A 16,377-nucleotide genomic window follows, 5' to 3' on the forward strand; every position below is an offset into this window, starting at 1 on the left:
CCCTCCCCCTCGTCCCTCCGCAAAGTTGCCCGGAGTTGGGTTAGTTGGGTTTTTCCCGTTTATTTGCCCTGCTCCCCCTCGACACGCCCGCCCGCCCCATCCCATCCCATCCCGGCCCCTCCCGGTCCGTGCGGGGGCGGTGCGGGAGCGGCGGGCGCGGGGCCGGCCCTGCCCGCGCTGCCCCGGCGCTGACCCCGGGCCGGGCCGCGCATGCTCGGGCTGGACAGCTCCGGAGAGGGAAATTTAAACCGGGGCCGGAGCGCGGCCCCGCCGGGCCCGAGATCAGACCCCGCCGGGCCCCAGATCGGACCCCGCCGGGCCCCCCGCCCGCAGGTTCGTGCAGCAGCGGCAGCGCCCGGCCCGGGGGCGCGGGGGGTCGGCGCGGCGCGGCGGGGAGGGGGAACCTCGGGCTCTCTCCATCCCCGGGCAGCGGGGCTGGGATCACCCGGGCTCTTTCCATCGCCGGGCAGCGGGATGGGGTTCTCCCGGGATCTCTCCATCCCGCGGGCAGCGGGGTTGAAGAGCCCCGGGATCCCCCTCCATCCCTGGGCAGCGGGGCTGAGTCCCCTGGGCTCCCCCTCCACTCCCAGGGCAGCAGGGCTGGGATCACCCGGGCTCTTTCCATCCCCGGGCAGCGGGATGGGGTTCTCCGGGATCGCTCCACCCTCGGGTCACTGAGGCTGGGAAACCCCGGGTTCCCCCTCCATGTCCGGGGCTGTGGTGACGGGGACCCCCGGCTCACGCCATCCCTGGGACAGTGGGGTTGGAGATCCCCTGGGATCCCCCTCCATTCCTGGAGCAGCGGGGCTGGGGGCCCGCTGTTTCCCTCGTTCCTGGGGCAACGGGGCTGGGGCTCACCCGGGCTCCCGCCTCATTCCCGGAGCAGAGGGGCTGGGAAACCCTGGCTCACTCCATCCCTGGGGCAGTGGGACTAGAGAATACCGGACTCTCTCCATCCCCAGGTAGCGGGGCTGGGATTTTCCCGGGATCGCTCCATCGCCCGGGCAGCGGGGCCGGGGTTCCTCGGTTCACCCCATCGCCGGGGCGCGCCGGAACCGCTGCAGCTCCCACAGCTCGGGCTTCCAAAACGCGGCGGCGGCGGCTGCTGCCTGGGGGATAAGAGCGGTCCCGAGGCGGGAGCGCTCCCTGCTCCCGGTGCTCCCGGGACCCACAGACCCTGCCCGTGACTGTCCCTCCCTCGGCGGTCCCGCTCTGAGCCGGGATTATCCCCCGTGAGATGTTCTCCTGCCTTTCCCAGTACCACCAGTGCACGTGGCGGTGCCGGTCCCCGGCCGGGCCGTGCCCCGGTGCCTCCCGCCGCTGCTGAAGTGCTGGATAGCTACTGCTGCTGACCTTGCCTGCTGCTGCCCAAGGAGATGATAGAGAGTGATATCCCGGCCATAATGTCAGGAATCATTAGGAACTCAGGGCAAAACCACCACTCTTCCCAGGAGTACAGGTGAGGCAGTTCTCCGTTTCCAAAGTGACCCCTGCACTGTCACATCCTGCTAACCCGTGTTGTTTCCTCCTTATTTCCCCCAAAAAATCCCTTTAGCATGTAGAAATCCACTTTTCTTCTTCTTTTTAAAAATTATCTGCATTATTTCTCCACTCGAAATAAGATTTCTAAGCTGATGACTGGTTACAATGCATTCCTTATGTAAAAACATTCCTGTTTGAAAGATTCACAACATGGTGCAGTGGGCAGGGTGGGATTCGGATGGAGGTTGGACTTGACAATCTTGGAGGTCTTTTCCAACCTTCAGTAATTCTATGATTCTCTGATTTTGATACTAACCTATATTTGATAAACACACCTCCGAAGGAGGTGCTGAAGGAGGGCTGCCCTAAAAGGAGGGCTGACCTCCCTTTTAAACTCTTTCTCCTGTACAAGCGTTGCCAGAGAAGGATATTCTTGTTAAATAATTATTGAAAAGTTCCCTTTCAGATCACTTTTTGCATTGTTATGGAGCAGCCGTGGAGAGCCTCAATAAGTGCAATAGGCACTAGAAGAGATTTTAATTAAAACAAGTACTTGTGTAGCCCTCCAAAGCACTGATATGTCAAAGGTCTTTTAATAGTGGTGGGAACAAACCTGGATTTGCCAAGAGCCTTTGATAATTTAATTTACCTTTGCCACTAGGCTTCCATTTATCATTTAAAAAGTATTGTTAGGAGTCACAGGAGAGTTCTGCATGAGTTACAGAGCCCTGGGTTATGTTAGGTTACATCTTGTCACATGATGCAAAGCTCCAAGAAATACAGAAATACAGGACATGATCCAGGGGGGAAAAAAATTAAAAGAAATTATTTTATTGCTTTAAAATAAGGAATGAGAGACTCCCTCCTCCCAGCCTTGGGGGTTTGTACCCATTTCTCGGGTGCAGGTATTTTTCTCTCAGACTCCCTCTATTCAAAATGCAAACGCTGCAGAGCAGCCTCTTGCAGCTCAACAAGTGATTTGTTATAGTCCCTGGAGCCTCTGTGGAAAAAGGTTTGTGGAGCTGTTTTGCTGTTTACGGAGGCACTGTTTGCTCTGGGCATTTTTCTTGGCTACGTAAATATTTGTAAAGAAATTGTTCAGGATTTAATGAAGGGTGTGGATGAGAGGGGCTGCTGGGGACTTGGATTTAAGTCTGCATCTTCAGTGCCCTGCAGAACTCACCACCTTAACAAAGACCCTTTTTATGGGGAGAACTATTTCACTCATAGCCGCAGAAAAATCTGTCTTTTTGGGGGAGAAAGATAGAATTTTTCTTACCACAGTAAAGGAATTGCAATTTTCTTTTACTCACAAATCAGCTGCTTTTAAAAACTGCTTTGGATTCTCTGTGAAACATTTGGAACTCACAGATCCCAGTTGTCTAAAGTTTTTAACCCACTTGTGGTTTCTTTAACACGGCTTTAAAATAAATTATTTGACCTCGTTTAATAGTGGCCAATTCTGATAAAAATGCATAAAATCTGCACTGCACCATAAATGCAGAGCAGTATTTGTCCTACTTCATGAGAAAACACTTTGGATTATGTAAAAGCAAATCTTTTAGACTGAATGATTTTAAGCAAAGAATAGACCTGTCAAATTCTATCAGCTCTGTTTACTCTCCTGCTGTCACCACAGTCCAGGGCTGGAACCCACAGTCCCGAGTTCTCCATGGGGGAGCATCAAGGCTCCACAAAATGGGGACTGGCCTCCAATTAGTGAGTGGGAGGCTGGGGCTGTGCTGAGAATACTCTTCTGTCTCACTTGGAATCTTTCAATGGGACAGTTGGACTCGGGGGAGCCCCGGCTTTTCCTGCGAGTGCCGGAGGAAACGCGGGAGAGGGAGGGGACCAAACCCTAAACACCCCCAGTCTTCAGCAGCTTCTGCTTCCAGTTGGAAACTGTGGGATTTAAAATTTTTTTTTAGGGTAACTGAGATTAAAAAGTCTGTGATTTTAGCAGATCTTTAGATTCTGTGCATCCAAAGCGTCTGTAGCAAATTTGACGTAGCTCAGAGTAGTGATGAGACTTAAACTGCTTTTGGCTGCTGAACAGAGTCCTGGGAGTGTTTGCACCACAGTGAAATGATTTTAGGCAAATATATCCTCTGCTAGTGCAGCTGTGGGATATAAAACAGCACAGGGATGATTTTTCCAGGGCCACCGTATCTTCTCTGCTGCCTGTTTTTATGGCACTGTCACTGCCTGGCTGCCAGTGCAAAGTAATTCTTTATACTAGCAAATGCCTCTCTTACTTTCCTGCAGAAAATACCCCCACGTTCAGTATTTCCATCATCACAGTAGTGGCAAATACTTCTAATGATTCCATTTTATTCCCCTTCAGGGAGGAAAAGTAGAGAATTGTAGCACACTGGGATTTTTTAACCCTTAACACTTTATCCTTGTTAACAATAATTAATAATTTAACACATTCCAGTGTCAATATTTCAATTTGAAATCAAAAGTTTTACTCCAAGTTCACTGTGCAGTGGTGGCTCGTGGTTGTTTCTGCACAGAGATGTGTAAATTATAGGAGCCAATTCAAGGCTGTTCCCAGGGTCTTCCATGGGCTGCTCTCTGGGAATCCAGGTTCTCCAGCTCCTGAACACTGCGGTATCTGGGCAATATTTTTAATTGAAATCTGGAATCTATCATTCTGATTTTAAAATGTGATTTAATATAGATGACCAGAATGAGAGAATTAAAAGATGTGCTGTGGGGGTGCAAGTGCAGAGTGAGGTTTAATATGCAGAGCTTGAGCAACAGAAGCCCCAGGCGGGCCTGGACTGAGACTGAAAAACACTCACAGACCAAAGTTCTCCCCCACAGAAAGGCTCAGTGTCATCCTAAATCAACATTTTCAAATGCAGCAAATATTTCTCTGGGCCCATCCCATTCCCAGTGAGGTACAGTTGTGTGTGGTTTATCACATACTATATAATGAATTCATGACATGAAACCCAGGCCATTAGAAGGGAGACAAGGAGTATTTTGCCTTGGATTATTTGGCATATGTGGAAACCCAAATTTAAGGAATGAAATCATCAATCTATAAAAATGTGGTGTCTATATTTTGAAAGAAATACCCAAAATGTTTAATACTCTTTGAAGAAATAACATTACTTAGGATGTGAAGCCAGTCCTAGACCAATGAGATAAACTAATTTCATGTTTTGTGGCTCAATATTTTGTGGAAGGACCACGTTTCTATTTTTTATATTATTATATATTTCCAGTTGACAGAAGTCTTATGTAGCATTTTGAAGGCCTTGCAATGCACTTTTTACACATTAAACAGGAATTAAGTTTTAAATAGATATATTTTTGATCAAAAGGTGTTAATCAATCATTAATAATATGACATATTAGTAGACTATATTGTCCTTCATTTTAATTGTCTCTTTGGTTCTTAAATAATTGGTCTCTATTCATTACCTCATTAGACAGTCTGATAAATTTTTGTTGTAATTACTTTATTCTTGGGTGGTTTAGTGTAAAATCAGATTAAGAGGCATAGATGTATGAACACAGGGCAGCTATATTCCGAAAAGGTGGCAAGTTTTATCTTTATGGCACACAGAGCATATTTGAGCTCTGCTAAGGGGTTCTCTCACAGCTGCTTTTGCACTTTGGCTTCCGGGGAGCAAGTTTTACCTTCAGGCTATGGAGGGATGGTGGGAGGGATGTGGATGGATGGATGGATGGATGGATAGGTGGATGGCATCTGGGAGTGTGCACAGAGGACACAACTGCAAACTAAAGGTTACAAATGTATAACTAACCCCTCCATAATTGTTCCTGAAGAAAACATCACTGTCCATTGCTGTGACACCCCGTGTGTCTGGCAGGGAGCGAGATAATGGCTCAATGTGTTGCAGGAATTTCATCCCAGTTGTAGCTTCATTTTTTCAGAAAAATGTGAGAAACCTCCAAGGAATCAGTCCAAGTGGATTGATTTAAGTGGATTAGTGCAAGTTTCCTCTGCAGCTCTGAAATGTGCTAATCTGGAGGAACAAAAATTGGGGCTTTGCTTCTCAAACTGTCCCGTGGGGAGGCAGAGGTGGGAAGGGCTGGTGGGACCCAGCACAGCTCGGGTTCCTTTCCCCCCAGTGAGGGCAGAATGGTTTCATCTCATACCTCTGAAATGGAGCCTGTCCTCATGTTCAAAACAGGGTAAGAGAAAGGGAATTTGAACTCTTCCAGCATTTTAGAGGCTCATTGTATGCATTTCAAAATCTCCTATGTGCCTCAGCAGAGCTGCTGCATCACCAGGGCAGTGAGTAATTGAGATGGCTCTTACCACACTGCACAGCAACAGGTAGTGTAGTTTATATTCCCTTTACACTGGAATAAACAACAAGGTTCCAGTGCTCATAGACAGCAAAGTTCAAGGAAAAAGTATCTTCCCAGGTAGACAACCCTCCTGGAATGAATGCAAAACATTCCTGTAGCGCCTGGTACTTCAGCACATTTTTGCACCAAAGAGAAGCTTGTTTTGACATTACTCACAGGTTTGGGTTTTGGTTTGTTTGGTTTGGATTTTTTTAAACAAACAGATTTCAGAGGCAGATCCTACTTGGGCAAATCCCAACCTGGGGGTGGTTAAAGCATAGCAGTGAGTAGTTAGGAGTTTAGTGGTGCCATTTCTCCAAACTTCCTCTTGGGCTTAAGGAAATCACAGAGGTCACTTGTAGTTCACTTTCCCTTCATCTCAGAGCAAATGGTGTAATGAGGGTTGTGAAACACAGAGCTGAGATGCATAAAAGGCTCCAGGAGCACAGCTGTACCTGCTCTGTTACTGCTCAGTACCTTTGCAGGAGGGTTTTGGAGAATTCTCTTCTGAACCATGGTGCAAGAGAAGAACAGCAACACCTGACAGGTTAATCACATTACTTGCTTTTTCCTCACTAGTCTTGGTTCCGATAATCCAAAGTCTCTTGAGCTGTAGGTGAGGAGGGACTTTCTGGTTGTCTCTGGAAAGCTGTTTAATTTCTGTTTTTACTTCCAGCAAGGCCAGAAATAAGGATCTTGAAGAAGGGGGGGCTGGTGTTTTGGGACTGGATGTGTGTTGTGCCTTCAGAGAGGAATGGCAGGCCAAAGGCAGACGTGGGACCTGCTGCTGAAGCAGGAGAGGAGCTGGTGCAGAAACAGGGAGAGGGCAGGTGGTTTTGAGGGTGGAAAACAGAACCAGGGGTGAGGAAATCAGCTGGAAGGGAGGAAGGTAAATGGAGCAGAGCAGATGGAGTGAGAAGCAAAAGGAGATGGCAAAGTTGACCCCTTAAAACGGAGAACATTTCTCACCTGGACACAACTCAAGAGTCAAAACCCAAATATTTTCCTTGTCTTACATATGAGAAATTTCTGTGCTTGTTCTGAGGGCCTTGTATGATCCCAGACAAAGGAAAACAGCTTCTCATCACCACTTCCAGAAGAGATTTTCTAAGGACTCTTCCTGCCCAGTTGTCACTCACTGGATAAACCACAGCAAACAGTAATTAAGAATCTATTGCCCCAATTGCTCCTGATTGTTGAACTGTTGTATTGCCCAAGCACAGGCAAAGAGCTCAGTGCTGGAAATAGGAATAAAAATTGGCTGTTGAGTGAGAGACAGACAACTTAAAACTGTGGTTGAAGTTGAATATGCCAAATGCAGCCTCAATATTTTGGGCTGACTTTGTTCAGAATGGAGGTGATGATGATTTGCCACCACATTCTTGGTTGTTGAGGGGATGGTTCTTTTAGTCTCCAGTGATCAGTTCACCCTCCCATGGAATTTGCAATGTGGAAGTGGATAGTTCACCTGACAGGGGTTTCTGTGGTGATGAACCAACTCAGATCCAGCTCCCTGGAACAGCTCAGTCTGAGGAAAGGTGGGGAACTCAGATCCATGAGTACAGACTCACACTCAGCTCTGATGTTGGTTCAGATTCCTGCAAGGTCAGGCCAGGAATGAATTTAATTCCGTTTATCCAGCTGTTGTGCCAGCAGGATGCACTTGATGGGGGAGAAAAAAGGTAAAGATACCTTTAGGTGCCTGTAACTGAGGATTTTGTGCTGCTGAAGGCTCTGGGGAACTTTGCCAGGTGTGCAAACAGTGCAGGAGCCCAGTCTCTCTGTGACAGCAGGCAGGAAGGGTCACATCTGGAAAGGGATTTCATTGCAAAGGATATTGTTCCTCATCCAACATTACACATGTGAGATAAATATTTTGGGCAGATAAGTCTAGAGCAGACAGCAAAAACTATGACTACCACAGAGCATTTCTGTATCACATCCACCACTCTCCAGGCCCTTTTCACAGGAATATCCCTGGATCAGCATCCTTGGATTCACAGAGAACTGGGAATTAAATCCTCAGCACTCTGTGGATTCTTATCAGTGCAGGTGCCTTTCTAGGACAGAAGCACAGAAGCAGGAGGGGCTTTTCTGCAGGGAGCTGAAAGCTGAGGGGGGAAAGTGGAGTTGCAGAATTTCACCACACCTTTAAAAACAACATCGTGTTTGCAACACGTCTGTGGGACTGTAACCTCCCCTCCAGAGGGGTTTGGTAGGTCGGTGGCTGTTCCAGGAGCCCCATTTCCCGGGAATGCACCCGAGGACGGCTCAGAATCGTGAATTAATTACAGCCCATCGCTATTTATCTCATTTACATGCCCTGAAAGGCCGTGGCTGCTTTACCACAGTGCCCCATTGTGCCAGGGGCTCTGAGCACCCGGCCAGAGGCAGGAGCTCTGACTCCTGGAGTTTATTCTCCCGGAGTTTACCCTCCAACCTGAGGTTAAAAGGGTGGTGGAGGCAAGCAGAAGCAAAGCACACGCGGTGTTCCAGTATGTACCCGTGGATCTGTAGGTGTCTTGGCACAGGGAATTTTCCAGGCTGGAAAGATTGAACCCTACAGTATTCCTGTTGGGTATTCCAGTGCTCTGCTCTCTTTTTTTGCAGTTAATTAGCATTTTTCACCAAAAGCACGACACACATTGAGTCTGTGTCCTGGGAGATAAGCTGGTTTATGCTGCAGAATATCTGGGCTTTTAAAACACCTCATATGGGAATATTTTAAAAGCTTCACCTTCTTTGAGATACATGAAAATTCAATATTGGTGTTCAAGACAGCCTGAAGAATAATCCTTAAATGTGAAATCATAGAATCATCAAATCATAGAACCATCAAATCGTGGAATCACAGAGACACAGAATGATTTGGGTTCGAAAGGACTTTAAAGACCATCCAGTTCCAACTCCCTGCCAGGGGACCCTGCAGGGATGCCATGCAATATTTTATATTCTGATTACATATACTTTTCCCCATTATTAATTGAAAGTTATTCTGATAACTAGCAAATCCATTAAAAAAAAAAGTGTAAGTGAACAGACAGAGGTGGTTTTAAAAAAACCTGTAAACTCAAATACAAATAACTGTGATGTGTTCAGAGGGGAAAGGGAAGAGAAGAGAATGAGAGAAGGGAATATCCTTGACTTGGAAAAAGAGATACATATCTAAGTACTATATATTTCTGCATCTTTGTATCTGCATAAAATAGAACCTAGTGCCTGTGATACCAACTCTTATTGATATCCAGCACCTTCCTTTGCCCCCGTTTGGATCCACAGGGTTTGTGTGAGAGGACGGTGAGGACGCTGGTGCTCACGGGCAGGTGGGACAGTGATAATTCCAGCTTTCCCATGGCATCCAGCCGATCCAGGGGTATTTCTCCTGCTCGGAAGAGCCCCGCGCTGGTGCATCCAGGGTGAGGGCGAGGAGGGGCCTTTGTTTTCCAGCATCCAGCCGGGGCTGAGCCCCCCGGGACAGGAGGAGTGTGCGGTGGGCGCTGACCCCAGACCCGCTGCGGCTCTGCCGTGCCCGGGAGCCCCGGCAGGGCCCGGGTGCCAGATGGCAGCGGGGGGGAGTTGTGTGTCCGCCGTCACTCGGGCAGATTAATGGGAAGTTTGGAAAAAGGAGGAGGGGGGGTGTGGGGGGAAACAATTAAGCAGGAATCCCCAAAACAATGGGGGCCACGTGCCGCGGGCAGCGGTCGTTGGGCGCACAATGGGTTATCGGCTCCCCTTGAATGCGCCCAACTGTTGCAAACGACATGAGCCTGCCCAGTTTTCAAATCATTTAATGCTCTTGTTTTCTTCCAATCCAGCCAATCTCCGCCGGCACAGCCGTCACCTGATGGTCTTTTTCTGGATTTAAGTCCCAGGCCTCACAAAATAACTGAACAGGGTAACCATGGCAATGCTAATTATTGCCCGATAACTACAGTAGGAGAAAGAACACGGGGCAGGGCTGGCAGAGAGGTTGGAAGATGGTTTTTTTGGCTAGGGTTTGAGGTTTTGGCTCCTGGTCCTGTGTTGATTTTTTCCCTCTTTTCAAAATCTTTTTACAAACAAATCACATTCTGTTTTTACAAACAAATCACTTTCTGTTTTTACAAACAAATCACATTCTGCTTTAAAGATCTCCCAGATAGCAGTTTAGGGAGCTTTGATAGGTATTTCTGGAATTCCTGACTGGAGGAGCTGAAAGCTCCAGGGCAGGCAGGCACTGGAGTTCTGCCTTGTTCTTTTAAGCTGATTTAGAGTCGTGTAAAACATAAAAGATGCTTCAGCAAGAGACCAGATTTATTTAAGGCTTCTGCAGCATCGTTTGGCAACAAACACAGATCAGCACCACACAGCTGCTTTAATACGCTCTGAGAGCTCTTTAAAGCCTCGGTTTTGAAAGCAAAATCAACTACAGCCAACTAAATTATGTTATTCTGAGAGATAAAGATGTTTCCCTGAATGTGAATCCTTTTGTATTTACTCTGGGTGTCTAATGACAACTTCCCGACATGTCCTAATTACTGCTTTACTCCTCGAGGTACCAATGACTCCTATAATACTGTTCCACATAAATAAATTAATTTAGTCTTTCACTTGCAATAGTTCTTTTAGTGACTTTAATGGGAGTTTGGACCACACAGGAATTTTTGAGTACTGTAAATATGTTCCAGTATACCCCTTTTGTACCACGGGCTCTACCAGAAGCAAAGCAGAACAGGTGAGGTGGAGGGTGCAGAATGTGTCAGAACCAGAGCTTTAAACCAAAAGCAGCCTGTCATTGCCGTGCCTCGGGTTTGGTGCCAAAGGCATTCTGGCAGTTATGGGGTGTTCAATCACATCCCCTTCATTCTGGGCCTTTAGGATGTCAAAAACTGCCTCAAAATTTTTTGTTGAGTGTCAATAACTTCATGTATCTGAATGGAAGAGATCACCAGTTCATTCCACGAACCTGTGTAATGCAGCAGCTCTGCTGATCCATCCCTACTGATGGGATGCAGCAGCTGGGTAAATCCCAGGACCTGGGCACAGAAGTCCTTCCAAGGCTGGTTGGCCACTGGATTTCAGGGATAATATGAAATTATCAGGTTAAAATTCCTGGCAGATTTCAGCTATGTCAAAGCCAAACAAATGCAAATTTCTGACAAATGTGACAATAACAAATCAGCTTTTGGCTTGCTTCCAACCAGTTTCTCTCTGGGTTCCTGGGCCTTCTTCCCCTATAAATGCCCCAGGGGAAGTTTTCTTCACCAAAATGTTTCCAGCTGTACAAAGGAACATGGGATCAGGTGAAGGGCATCAGTAACCAGCTGGGAAACCAGCTAGATGCATTTTCCCACTGACCCACATGAGCTGTGGCATCTCAGCCATCTCCCCCCTTTCCAGGGGCAGTGCAGCACCATCCCTGCTCCCAGTAACCTTCCCTGCTGCTCTGCAGGCTCTTGGCTTCCGACCCATCCCAGCTGAGCGAGGATGAGCTCCCTGGGGACCTGCAGTCCCTGTCCTGGCTGACGTCTGTGGATGTGCCCAGGTTACAGCAGATGGCCAGTGGGAGGATGGATTTCAGCCTTGGGGCCCAGAATGCCATGCTCCAGCAGCCAGGTAATGTTGGGATTGGGAATAATTGCTCCTTAACACCACAACCTGCCCCCGCCTCTCTCTCACCCCACAGACTCCCTAGTTGATTCCTTTCAAGTGCTTTACATTTTGCTTCCTGCCCAAGGACCTGAAGTCTGTTGGCTTCTCATAAGGACACTGCTGATCCCCTTCCTTCATTCCAAGAGGCAGAGCCCCAGCACTGACAGCAGATCCCTGGATCCCATGGGAATTTCTGCTCAGTGCAGTTGCTGGTGCCTTGTTGGGTGAACTTGAGCCAAGGTATTTCAGACTTCGGGTTTAGAGGTTTTCAACAGCTTTGGAATTAGGTATTTAGTACTTCTGCTTTGTTTCAACACAGATAAAACCAAGAGCACCCGATTTACCTCACCCCTCTTTGCTTCATGCAGATTTACAGCCTGAGTTCACTTAACTCCTTTCTTTCCTTTGTGAACATCCTTTAGGTAAACACTCTTGTTCCCTGCAGCATCATCCCACCTGCCTTGGAGCACAAATCCTCCTGGAGTAAAGACAGTGCTGAATATATTGTTTTTCTTTTGTAAGACACAGTGTCTGTAACCTCTCCATGGACTGTTACACAGCTGACACCTTTCACTCCCTGTGTAACGAGTTTTAGAAGCAGCTGATGTGACCTTTGCAAGCTGTGAAATGCTCTGGGTTCTGCGGGGATGGAAAGGCAGAGAGGTGTGATTATCCACCCCAGAGCCTGGCTGTATTCAACTGCATCCATTAAACATCAGTGTCAGCTCTCCCTCCTGAAGTCCTTCCATGTGAACATTCCTGCCTTCGCTCTCTCCACCCAGGTCCTGTGACAAACACCCTGCACTCGACAGGAGCTCCTGGAGCAATGATCCATGTCCAGGCCAGCCTTCCCCAGGGAATCCTGGGCCTCAATTCTATTTCAACACATGGACCAAATGTAAGAGCAGGCCCTGATGGCCCATCATTGCCCCACCTCTTAGGAAAAGGTGCTGGGAATCCGGGAGTGCCACGACTGGTGTGTCTCTCTCAGCAGATGAGCCCCTACGCCGTGAGTGGGCAACTGTCTCCTGGTTTACAAACGCAGCAACAACTCTTTTCTCCTCCTCCTCCTCCTCCTCCTCACTCCCAGCAGGTGTTTGCCCTGGCCCAGAACACCCAACAGGTACTGCCATGTGTGTCTTGTCTGTCCTGAAGTACCTGCCAAGTTCATTTTTAGAACTCTTTAAAAAACCCCACAATAAAATATCCCTGAACCTACATACTCACAGTCATTTTGCATCCAGAATTTCCCTTCTTTTCCTCCTGCACACAGTGTAACCCAGCAGGAATCTACAACACATCCTATGGGACACAGCCACACTATTCCCAGCCACGCCTGGCTCCTCACTCTGCCCAGGAACTGCATCCAAAGCATTATCCCAAGCCCATCTATTCATACAGGTGAGTGGAGAGCAGGGATGGCTGTAACACTGCAGGGGTGGTGCCACGGGAGTGTTTGATTCCTTTTGAGGGAACAAAAATCCCAACATCTCCCAGGAGTTCTGTGAGAGCTGCCCCTCCAGGAGTGAACAAGCAAACTAGTTCTGGATATCAGCATAAGGGTGGAGTAGTAGCAAGAGGAGTAAAAGCTGAGGATCACAAAGTGACTTCTGAGCCCTTGAGAACAGAAATCCCAGGATCAGCCAGCTGTTTGTGATTGGAGAGGTGGGTCCAAGGTTGCTAGGCCAGGAGAAGGCCTGGAGTGGCAGGACAAGGGACAATGGCTTTAAACTGAAAGAGAGGAGATTTAGATGAGATGTTAGGAAGAAATTGTTCCCTGTGAGGGTGGTGAGGCCCTGGCACAGGTTGCCCAGAGAAGCTGTGGCTGCCCCATCCCTGGAAGCGTCCAAAGCCAGGCTGGACAGAGATTGGAACAACCTGGGATAATGGAAGGTGTCCCTGCCCATGGCAGGGGAGTGGAATGAGATGAGCTTTAAGGTCCTTCCAACCCAACCCATTCCATGATGGCTCAGTTCTTCCCTGTCTTTTCCTGTCCCAGCTGTTTGATCGCGATGGCTCTGAAGAACAGCAAGACCGGGAGCCTGCCCGTGAGCGAGATCTACAGCTTCATGAAGGAGCACTTCCCCTACTTCAAGGTACCTGTGCAGCCCCAGGGGGGAAGTGCAGCATCCCAAATCCGTGGCTGGTTAGTCTAACACGCCCTGCATTTTCAGACAGCCCCGGATGGCTGGAAGAACTCCGTGCGCCACAACCTGTCCCTGAACAAGTGCTTCGAGAAGGTGGAGAACAAGCTGAGCGGCACCTCCCGCAAAGGGTGTCTGTGGGCCCTCAACCCCGCCAAGATCGACAAGATGGAGGAGGAGATGCAGAAGTGGAAGAGGAAGGACTTGGCTGCCATTCACAGGAGCATGGCCAACCCAGGTAGGGCTTTTATCTCCCTGCCCCATCCCAAACATCCACGGCCTTCCCTGAGGGTCCCGCTGCCTCCGGTGTTACTGATTATAGAGTCACATTTTCCTGTCTGTTCTTCTGTAAAACCCTCCCTTTATTAAGTCTTTCTCATTCTTATTTATAAAGAAACATTTTTTTGAAGCTTTCAGGAGCTCGGTGTTGGCAAAATCAGCTGGAGTTTTTTGCTGCAAAATCAGTGACGTACAATCAGTGATAAATTAGTTTTATTTGTTTACAAGCTAAAGGGCCACTGAAACTGTCAGGAATCACTTTTACGAGTGTTATTTAAGAGATAAGTAGAATTCAGAGTGTCCCTGTGAGCAGGGGACCTACTGAGGGCATCTAGTTCTGCACCTGAGGGTGAGCTGCCATCAAGGGCGATTTGGTTGCTCTGAGTAAGTCTCGTGATCCTTCCTTTAACTCAGTCAGGGGTAACCATGGAAGTGGACTTGGGTAAGGGCTGAGGGTGAGGAAGTAGATGGCCCTTCTTTGCTCCTTGCACAGTCTCAGCCTGTGCTGTGTCTCATCCGGTGACAGTCACTGCCAGGTCAGTTTTATGGCAGAAATGTGTGGAACCTGTGAAATACTTTGGCCCATCTCTGCTTCAACAAATGGATTAAACTGTCTTTTTTCCTCCTTGGGAATGGGCATTGCCTGTGCAGAGGAGCTGGACAAGCTGATCACCGACAGACCTGAGAGCTGCAGGCGGCCCAGCAAGCAGGCAGAGCCCGAGGTGCCCCCCCTGAGCCACATGGCCACGGCCCAGGGCCGGATCCCCGTGTCCCAGCTCCAGCCTCAGCCCATCATGACACTGTCCCTGCAGTCCCTGCCCCTGCACCACCAGCTCCAGACCCAGGCTCGCCTCGCCCCAAACTCTCCTGCCCCCGCGCAGACACCTCCCCTGCACACCCTACCCGACATGAGCCACAGCCCCCTGCCCCACCACCCCCTGGGACGGGCCCCTCCAGAATTCCCCAACGTGCCGGCGGACATGAGCACGGAGGTGGATGCCCTGGATCCCAGCATCATGGACTTTGCACTGCAAGGTAAGGGACAGGGCCCAGGGGAGGGCAGGGAGGGGGTTCTGTGGTTGGGTAGTCACTGAACATCCAGCCAGAGTCCTCTGGGGTGGGGTAGGACTGAGCTGATAACTGGTGCTGGGTTATGCCCCTGCCATGTGACTTCCTTGGCTTTCCAGGATGGATTTTGTCCCTGTGCCAGGTAGGACAGCAAACCCCCTTCCTGGTTCCAGAGCAGGCACTGCAGCAGATGTAAGCAAGGATGTGGGATGCTACATCTCACTGCCCATGGGAAACCAGGGCTGTGCTTGTGCCTTGGTGTTCCCCTTGTGAGCAAGGAGAACTTCCCTGGCTTATGGCAATGCCTGGTGTGGTCCCTGGGCGTGTGGTTAGCTCAGGTAAATAGGTGCTGCTTGGAAAGGTCTGGAACCAGAGGATCTGTGGGGAACAGACACACTTGCTGCCCTTGTCCCATAGTGGTACCACCCTCGAGCAGTGGGTGAAGCCCTTTAGTTATCCTTGAAGAGGGTGACCTACACACAGCTCCCAGGGGTGTGGGATGTCCTGCTGTGATCAGGATTTAATCCTTTCCAGGTAACATCTGGGAGGAGATGAAGGACGAGAGCTTCAGCCTGGACACCCTGGGTGCCTTCAGCACGTCCCCTCTGCACCTCTCCGACTGCGACCTGGGTACCCCCGGCCTCACACCCGTGTCCAGCAGCAGCGACCGCTCCTTCCCAGACCTGCAGGTCACCGGCCTCTACACCACCTACACCACCCTGGACAACGTGGCAGCTGCTCAGTACATGACCCCCCAAGGCAACAAACCCATCCCTCTGCTCTGAGCTTTGCACCCTTCCACAGATCCCAACACCTGGAAGCAATGAGAGCTCCTCCTGCAGACACTTGGGATGTGTCAGCTACTTACAGCGTGAGAGGCCAAAATAAATCAGACTGTGACTGGTAGAACCACTTTCACCTGTGGCAACCTGAGGAAGGGGCGCAGATACTTGTGTTGTGAGGCTGGTCATCTCTCTAGAAGGACCTGGAAGGCATCAGGCAGCAGGAACTTTCACTGGAATGGAACTGAGCTAAAAGTAACCCAGTTAAGAGAAATACATTTGATCTCCCCCGTGATCTGCTGGAGCTGGCTGGTCACCACCTTCACAAAAGCCAACAGAGTCAACGGGCTGGTCAGCACCGAGTTGGAGCCCAAAATGGTTCATCATGCACCTGGTGAATCATTTTCTCTTAATTTGCCAAATCCCTGTTGCTGTTAAACAAAGACCTCACCCAGTCCCTGGAGACGTTTGCACCACTAACACTTTTCTGGCTTAACTGTTGTTAATTTATTGTTCTGAGGTAGGAAAAAAGGAGCAAAAATACTAAAGAGGAAAACTCAACCCCATAGCAGACAACTGCTGTATCTAGATTTAAAAACAAAGTCCTCACCCCTGAGGGAAGTGGTACTACTGAACTATTAAACTGGCTAGAAGATTTT

The 16,377-nt window shown here is 49.1% G+C and overlaps 1 protein-coding gene across 5 annotated transcripts; it reads left to right on the forward strand.

The window, feature by feature from the left end:
• The first annotated feature begins 8 nt into the window (after positions 1 to 8).
• On the forward strand, positions 9 to 16,363 carry FOXN4 (forkhead box N4). Of its 5 annotated transcripts, none has more exons than XM_051785496.1 (10): positions 11 to 39; positions 1,259 to 1,459; positions 11,246 to 11,409; positions 12,228 to 12,343; positions 12,437 to 12,568; positions 12,719 to 12,846; positions 13,445 to 13,541; positions 13,620 to 13,827; positions 14,520 to 14,903; positions 15,471 to 16,363. In XM_051785496.1, the coding sequence occupies exons 2-10, from the start codon at positions 1,377 to 1,379 to the stop codon at positions 15,719 to 15,721; spliced, it is 1,563 nt and encodes a 520-aa protein (XP_051641456.1). In that variant the 5' UTR covers positions 11 to 39; positions 1,259 to 1,376; the 3' UTR covers positions 15,722 to 16,363. The 5 variants fall into 5 exon arrangements, with proteins under 5 accessions (XP_051641459.1, XP_051641456.1, XP_051641458.1 ...); XM_051785498.1 differs by having other exon boundaries at positions 12,440 to 12,568; XM_051785499.1 differs by lacking the exon at positions 12,228 to 12,343 and having other exon boundaries at positions 9 to 39; positions 12,387 to 12,568.
• Positions 16,364 to 16,377: the final 14 nt, after the last annotated feature.

Source organism: Manacus candei, unplaced genomic scaffold (genome assembly GCF_025592945.1).
Source record: "Manacus candei isolate 608988 ecotype Guabito, Panama unplaced genomic scaffold, ASM2559294v1 h1tg000020l, whole genome shotgun sequence".
Classification (NCBI taxonomy): domain Eukaryota; kingdom Metazoa; phylum Chordata; class Aves; order Passeriformes; family Pipridae; genus Manacus; species Manacus candei.

Bases quoted from the DNA above. Each gene is read 5' to 3' on its own strand.
- FOXN4 (XM_051785496.1), top strand. From the start codon at position 1,377: ATGATAGAGAGTGATATCCCGGCCATAATGTCAGGAATCATTAGGAAC. The intron at 1,460-11,245 runs GTGAGGCAGTTC...GCTGCTCTGCAG, and splicing joins CACTCTTCCCAGGAGTACAG to GCTCTTGGCTTCCGACCCAT. The intron at 13,828-14,519 runs GTAGGGCTTTTA...TTGCCTGTGCAG, and splicing joins CAGGAGCATGGCCAACCCAG to AGGAGCTGGACAAGCTGATC.